We start from the raw sequence: 8476 nt of genomic DNA on the forward strand, positions 1-8476 counted from the left end.
TAGGGAAGTGTAGCAGTCCTTACTGCCTGTGCTAAGCTTTCTTTAGAAACCCCTGGTTTTGTATATTTGTTTGACAGAACAACAATTCTGTCTTTCTTTAAATTTGTTAGACCTAAACCGTAAATAGAAAAAGGGGAGATTTTGCATCTGGCTTGTGGATAATCATCTGTGAGCTGTGGCCCATAACTGAGGATATATTACTTCTAATTTACCTTGCCTGGTTATAAATTTTGAAAAAAATTAAAAAGAAAAGCTGTGAAAAAAAGGATCGTATATGTATTTGATACTGTGCATGGAAAACAGTGTGCATATCTGGCATGAAGGATTTTCCAACTCAGCTACATTTATAATGCCCTGAAGTTAACAGCTTCAGCTATTCGTTAGACATACAATCTAACTGCTAATGAACACCCTTTAGGCTTTGATTTTTATTTTTAATTTCTCATAGTTGTTCCTTTTGGCTCCAGTTCTGGTATCTTTAGGATTTTTGTAATACCTCTGCTGTCTTATTTCTTCTGTGATGTCTTAAAGTAAGAATTCTTTTTTTTTATTGATTAGGTGCCAAATATATATTGGGTTTTGTATTATAGATTCCTTTCTTGCTGGCTCTGTTATCTTCTCTTTCCCCACATCCATAAAATAACTCTCTAGAACTTCTGGCTACTCCCTTCATGCTGCTCTTCATACAGAGTAGCTGAATTGTTATATTAATTATATTTCTGCATATTAACATTTTAATGTTATCTCACATATAAAATTAAAAGCATAAAAAATCCTTTTTGTCTTGATCAATTTTCTCAAGTTGTATTCATTAAGGGTATCTTATTTCATACCTATCCTGTCCTGAGACTCTTTTAACTCCTCCTTTTCCTAACAGAATCCTTCTTCCCCTACCAGTTTTAACTTGAATGTAACATTCAAAGTCATAGATTCATTTAGGGTGGAAAAGACCTTTAAGATCATTGACTCCAACCATTATCCCAGCACTGCCAAGTCCACTGGTAAACCCTGTCCCAGATGTGCCACATCTGCTTGTCTTTTAAATACCTCTGGGGATGGCGACTCAGCCATTTGCCTGGGCAGCCAGTGCTTCACAACCCTTTTGGTGAAGAAACTTTTCCTAAGTTCCAATCTAAACCTCCCCTGGCACAACTTGAGGCCATTTCCTCTTGTCCTATCACTTGTTTCTTGGCAAGAGAGACCAACATCTGCCTTGTTGCTTGTTTGGCATGAGATGACATCATTGTGCTGGTCATCTGTGTAGTGTGACCACAAACCTGATGTCTTGCTGTCTTTGTCTTTTATGTCTGAGCTAAGACTGCAAAGTCATTTTGTGTAACATCTTTAAATGTTACAATCAAAATAACACTGCTAGGCTCCTGATACATTTTGAAGAGACTCTAAAAACAAGTAGCTGGAAAACAGCAGAAACTGAAACAGATTTTTTTCATGTCAATGCAGGCATAGTCAGCAAGTTTTGTAGATAAAGCATTCAGCCTAGATTTTAGAATGACTTTCCTTTTACCTGTATAGTGGAAGGACTTAGTACACCAAAACCAGCATAAAAACTTACTTAAAATACCATCAATATAGAAAAGTTAAAATTGTTTCAAATGAAAATAGTTTATGCAAGAAAATTTTCTCATTTTCTAATTTATATTTGCACTTTTTTGGTGCTAAAAGTTATATATGAGAATCTCTTTATGAGATGATGAGTTTTCCTGAAAAACTTAGAAATTACTGTAGTGATTGTGACAATGTACCCTTGCACCTTCATCCTTTGGGCTCAGGAGAGAAACTCAGGCTGATAATGAACATCTTGTTATATGAAATTTAATTGATGCTAATATGTTCACCAGCAGCATTTTACAATGAAAACAGCAGTGTACATTTTTAAAACTTCAGCTACAAGATGCCCAACTGTTTTTGCTTTATTTTACAGGTAAAAGACCTCACGAGTGTGGAATCTGTACGAAAGCATTTAAACACAAACACCATTTGATCGAACACATGCGACTGCATTCTGGGGAAAAGCCCTACCAATGTGACAAGTGTGGAAAGAGGTTTTCCCACTCGGGCTCTTACTCTCAGCACATGAACCATCGCTACTCCTACTGCAAAAGGGAGCCTGAGGAGCGCGACAGCGCCGAGCCCGAGGAGCTGGGCCCCGAGGCGCTGAGCAGCGAGCACGCCGTGCCCAGGGAGTCCCCCTCGCAGATCGACTCAGATGAGAGGGAGAGCCTAACCAGGGAGGAGGAGGAATTCAGTGAAAAAGAGGAAGAGGAGGAGGAAGAAAAAGACATAGAGGGACTTCAGGAAGAAAAAGAATGTAGGGAACCACAAGAAGAAGGGCATGTGGAAGAAGTAGCGGCAGTAGAAGAGGAAGAAGGGAAAATTGAAGGTGACAAGAATGATGAAGTTGTAAATCAAGCAAGCAATGCAGAACCAGAAGTTATACAAAATAATGGGCAGGTATCAGAAGAAAATAATGAATAAAGCTTACATGCTAGGTTTTTTCTATAAGGAAAAAAAAAATTGGTAATGAAGTTCCTTCTATATTATACATGCTTTTCATGGAAACGCAGTAGCCTGCATACTGTGATTTCTGTTCACTACTGTGTAAAAAAATATATATATAAAAAAAAATGAAAAGAAAAAAAAAAAAGAAATCCAGGTGTGCCTGAACCTCAAACTTAGTAATTTTTCACACAGTTTTCAAAGTTAGGAACAAGTTTATAACATGAAGCAGATTAGAAAAATACAGTGACTCTGGAAGCAAAGATTTACCAGGTTGTAGGAAACCTGATTATTAGACAAGCATCTGGCATTGTTTGTTTTATCAGTATTAATTTTCATTCTTAAGTTGATTAATTTTTAAACTGTACAACTGGGAGAGATTTATATGAATTTTTTTTTATGGTAAAACATTTCCTAAATCCGCTTCAGTATTTTCTTATGTTTTACAATGTGAGAACTTCTGCACTACAAAATTCCCTTTTGCAGAGACGTGTAATGCAGTTGCAAACAGTGCTTGGCTACCTTTGTAAATTCAACCTAGAAGGTAGCAGTTTATGACATTAGATGTTGTAGTAGAGCATATTATCATTTAAAGTGTATTGTTAGCCTTAAGGAAGAAGATGATAGAAGAACTGAAGTTTCTTACTCATGTGGTTAAAAATGTAGTTGAGAAGATTGTCGTTGAGTTCTGATTGCAGGGACTAACAGTGTTAATACTGGTAAGGACAGGAAAGTTGTCAAAAACAGTGTTTGTAATTGTGTTTTGAGTATGTAGTAACAATATGAAGGATATGATATGAAGCTTTGTATCTCCTTTGGCCTTATGCAAGACCTATGTGCTGTAAGTGCCATTTAGCAGTATTACAAAGGCTCTAAGCAGCCTTTATCCAATGTGTGGCCTACAATAACTAGCATTTGTTGATTTGTATCAAACTTCTAAACTATTCATGGGGAAAAAACACTCAGCCATCAGAGAAGTAAGAACACTGGTATATTTCATTATTTAATTATTTGGTGGTATTTTGGGTTAATACCTGACTTGCAGAATTTCTCCACAATAATTACAAGGGAAATTTTCTAATCTGCTTTATTGCTTTATTGGTTTACTTTAATTTCAGACACATACATGACATGTTATCTGGCTCATAAGTATTTTCAAATGTTAGTTATTATGGACCCCATTTATTAACAATGTTAGCTGATTTTTACCTATCAGTATTATTTTATTTCTTTTAGTTTATAGATCTGTGCAACATTTTGTACTGTATGTCTTCAAACCTGGCAGTATTAATACCCTTCTTACTGACATATGTACCTTTTTAGTTTTAGAAAACTTTTATATTTATGTGTCTTATTTTTATATTTCTTTATTTATTACACAGTGTAGTGTATAATACTGTAGTTTGTATTAATACAATAATATATTTTAGTATGAAAATTTGGAAAGTTGATAAGATTTAAAGTAGAGATGCAATCGGTTCTCTTGCATTGAGATTTGATTTAACAGTGTTATGTTAACATTTATACTTGCCTTGGACTGTAGAACAGAAGAATTAAAATGGGAATGTATTAATTTTACAATTGCAATCAATTCATTTTACCTTTACCCAGTTTTTAATATAAAGCTCTTAAATTTTGAAATTCACTGTGTGACTAATAGCATGATGCTCTGCAGTTTTATTAAGAGATTAGTCTAACCATAAAACTCTCATTTCCTTAGTAAGCCAAATTAGAATAATCTTATAAAACAGTGTTGGGAACAATGTTTAACATTTTTGTGCCAATTTGTTCCTGTATTCATGTATGTATGTTACAAATCTGAAACTTCATTTTTAAGTTCCTTCTTACATCATGGTCATTTTCTAGTTTTTTACCAGACTCCCCATCTCACAATAAAATGCGTCAACAAGTCTGACTTACTGTCATTATTCTGGTAATGTAGAAAGTGCATTAAATTATTTCTATGAGAAGTTACTGAGACACAGCTCCTGCTTCAGTGACAGTCCTGGGTTTCAGTGGTACATAAGGAGCATGGAAGTGGAAGAAGGATTTGAACTGTGTGCAGGCACAGGGATTGCTACATTAGTGCATTGATTTACCAGTGTTGGGAGAACAACTGAGTTTTCAAAATTAACCATGTGGGTTGTTCTTTTGGGTCTTTTTATTTTGCTGTACCTATCTAATGTACTGTTCAATGCTATTTTTCAATAAGGCTGCTTTTAAATGAAATAAGTCTACAACTGTTTTCTTGACTTAGCAATAAGTTAGTTGTCCATGGAAAGGCTGATGTATCTATTGCTGTTGAACTTCACAAAGATACAATGCCAACATTGCAGGTATATAATTTCAGTAATGTAAGTATAAAGGTTTGAAAATTTTAATATATATGCATGGTTACAATGTTTTGCCGTTCAAGCAAAGTTTACAGACTGTTCTTTAAGCAAAGTTCTGTTTTTTAATGATCCCTAAAATGGAATTTCAGTTGTTAATGTGGGGGCGGGGGGTTCACAAACATCATGTAAGTTACTTTATATTCACATACCTAAGTTTTGGATATTTCTCAATCTTATTATCTCAGTATTAATACATACAGAGCATATGTCCCATATAGTAATCATTTTACTTCCTGTGCATCTTGCTGTACAGTATATAAATACTGCACTTTCAAGTAAGCTTCTACCTTCATAGCATCATTGCTAAATATGTGAAAGCTGTTTTGAAGAAACCAACCATTTATGTTGCATTAATACTATTGTCTTGTAATTATTATCATAACAGAATTAATCAAGTGGTTCAGAATTTCTCCCAGGTAGAACTGTCTCTGCTCTCTTTTAGGTAATGAAACACACTTTCTTGAAACTATTTTAAGATTTTCATATTTTTCATATTCCAAGATGTTTGTAGTAATAAACCCAGTGAGACATTTGTTGAAATTGGAAAATTTTGTTGTCTTTAGTAGTAGAACAGAGAACTTTGGTAAACCTAAGGTTTCTCATGTAAGTGACAGCTGAATGTAGAAGGCCAGTAATTGGGATAGAAAGTAAAGTCCAAGCAACTTTTACTCAGGAAATGTCATTGTTTTAGGGAGAGAAAATTTATATTCATTACTTACACTATGTTATTAACATTTTTATCTTCAGAATTGATTGGTGCATTGAGTTTTACATCTGTTAAGCTCAGTGATGTCTTTGGTGTTTGTGACTTTGTAATATCATCTGTTGCCTGTTTGAAAAACACAGAAACTGTGGTGTGTATTCATTTAGTTGAGCAAACTCATGTGGAAGCCAGAGGTTCTTAGAGGATGCAGAAGCTATTCCCAGCCCCAGCAGTGAGATTCCAGCAGTGAGGAAGCTCAGTGTGTGTGGAGGTGCCTGGGCAGCTGTGACTGAGTCCAAGCCCCAGGGGAGCAGCAGCAGCCCAGCTGCGGCCATGTGGGTTTTGTGATTTTGTGACTTCTCTCCAAATTAATGGCAAAGCAGTTTCAAGGACAGTAAGTTTCCCATATGAAAAAAAAAGGAGGGTAAAGCAAAAGTATAAAGCCTTTGGTTCCATCTTTTAGAGATAAATGAAAGTTGGGAAAGAGCAGTGAACATGAGCTGTGTAGTTTTAATGAAACTCCACTGTGCTGTGACCTGTTCTTCAGTCACAAGATGAAAAGTCCATCAGCTGCCCTGTGTGCCCAAGCTGATGTCTGTGCCTGCTTCTTCCTCAGGCTCACCAGGCATCCTCATCTTGGTACAGCACTCAGGGAGCAGGCTGGCAGAAAGAAAAGTGTCCTTGGAATTCAGCATGGGACAGCCCTGCTGTGCCTGGGGCGCTGGTTTTATTTCTGCTGCTGACCTATCGCCAGAATACAATGAACCACCACCTCAAAATCAGTTGTAGTTGCTAAATTGTGACAGTTGTATGTCCTCTTTTGTCAAATAATATGAGAAAAGGGAAAATGTTACAGAATAACTATAGGAACATTGTTGCAGAAGTAAATACTAAGTTTGGCCCTGGGATGGGAAATACTCTTAGGAGGTCCTGAGCTAATAGGAAAAGAAAGAGGGACTTAAACCTACAGAGAAAACTTCAGGGAGAGAAAACAGAGAATACATGGAAGATACATTGAGAAAGAGTAACTGCTCCTTCTCTTTCAGTAATACTCATATGGCGTTGCAGTGGTGATTTTGGAGGCATTCCCAATTCTCCATAGCCACATGGCTGTCTAGTTGCTGCTTTTCTGGAGCGGCCTGTCCATGTGTGTAATCAATAGCACAGCAATATTCAGCAATGCTGTATGATGAGCTTGAAAGTTTTTTTAACATATTGTGTTGAATTCCAAATAGATTATTGGATGCTAGGAAAATAAATGAAAAAGTTTTGTTACTTTGGGTAATCTTGGAGTTGCACTGTGCTTCAGTAAATACCTTAAATTTTAGTAGAATAATGCACTATGGCATAGCAACCCAGAACATAACATATTTACCCTAAAAGGCACTGTTGTTCAGACTCAGTAAAAATTGCTTCAGCTGCCAACAAGTGTTGTACTCACACTCTTGAGTGAAATTATTCTAATGCAATTATTGCTGATAAACCCAAAGTCTGTACAAGCAGCACTTTGCTCATGTTTGTGCTGGCAAAGTGTACCTGGGATGGCGGTGGCCACCAGACTGAGTGGCAATTTGAAAGCAAAGCTATTTCCAAGATAGAAAATATGACACTACTAAAAGCTCAGGTTTTGCCACAGCAAAATGCTACACTGGGGCTTTTATCATCAAAGCAATGAAAGATCAGGACATGACACTCCAAACCAACATAGAAGTCTATAACAGAGAAATGAAAATAATTCTTAGGGTACAGAAGACCATTAGAGGTAAAGGTAATGATGTGAGGATGAGCAAAGTCCATTTTGGTCCTGGAGGCTGTAGTGAAGATAGGTGATGGAGGAGGAGAGAGAAAAGAGCTTAATCCTCATTGTGCTGAGCACTTCTTCAAAGTGGGTTCTTTCTAATTTATTTACTACCAAGGTGTGAGTCTGCACACAAGTCTCTGCTTGGATAGAGGTTTTGATGTATGTTTTGCAGTTCACAGTCTGGTGCTTTAAAAAGCACTTTTTTATCTTTCCTTGGCAGAATAGCTTGTTTAATTGTTGCTACAATAATCTCTAAATTTCATCTCGGAAGTTCAATATTAGAGTATCTTTCAAGACTGTGCTTTGTCATTTATTGTTCATATTTTTCTTGAACAGTTGTTATAATATTTGCACAATCTGATTATCACCAAAAAAAAAAAAACCCACAGAAGAATGTGATGACTAAATTAACTCTCAAAAGTGACCAAATATTTACTACTTTTGTTTTATCCCTCTGCTCTTTCATAGCCTCTGGTTACTAATCTGTCACACAGTCATCTTATTTGTGTATATCATGCCTATCTATGCATTGTATATATGTTGTCTCTAGGAGGAACAATATATTATTATATATTCACTGCTTCACAAAAAGTAATCTGCTTTTTAAAAAACTGATTAAAAATAAACCTATTGTTTGGACTAAACATGAAATGTGCTGATGAAAGGAGCACTTTTCTGGCAGAGCTTGTCCTAGTAGCTTGCCAAATATGAAAGTCTTGTAGTATTAACCTAAAATTAGATAAAGTTCTCTAAGGCCTTACCTCTACACTGGCAGATCCCCCAAAAGATCTTTAAAAATTATGAGAACAGTGGCAAGTAATCTTTAGAATACATATTTGAGAATGCCATTTTGGTCTTTCCTTTGGTTTTCTAGTGAGCCTCAAGTCCTCTGATTCTGCTTTTAGATTTTGACATTGCTGTATTGGGGACTGTCCTTGGGTTTTGCTCATCGTTGTGTAAACTAGGGTTTATGTAATGATCACAAGATTTACATTCTGTGTTCATTCAGGAATAAAGGGGATAAATTATTAAATGCAAAAAAAGCCTGAAACATGCCTAGAC

At 36.0% G+C, this 8476-nt stretch overlaps 1 protein-coding gene across 2 annotated transcripts in view; it reads left to right on the forward strand.

Annotated features, from left to right (window-relative positions):
* ZEB1 (zinc finger E-box binding homeobox 1) overlaps positions 1-4432 on the forward strand; it is a 119040-nt gene extending 114608 nt beyond the window's left edge. For both annotated transcript variants that reach the window (XM_031059328.1, XM_031059327.1), the window contains one exon: positions 1943-4432. In XM_031059328.1, the coding sequence (XP_030915188.1) occupies positions 1943-2496 (554 nt within the window). In that variant the 3' untranslated portion in view covers positions 2497-4432. The remainder of the gene's footprint in view (positions 1-1942) is intronic.
* Positions 4433-8476: the final 4044 nt, after the last annotated feature.

The sequence above is a fragment of the Geospiza fortis genome, unplaced genomic scaffold (genome assembly GCF_000277835.1).
Source record: "Geospiza fortis unplaced genomic scaffold, GeoFor_1.0 scaffold75, whole genome shotgun sequence".
In the NCBI taxonomy this organism is placed as follows: Eukaryota; Metazoa; Chordata; class Aves; order Passeriformes; family Thraupidae; genus Geospiza; species Geospiza fortis.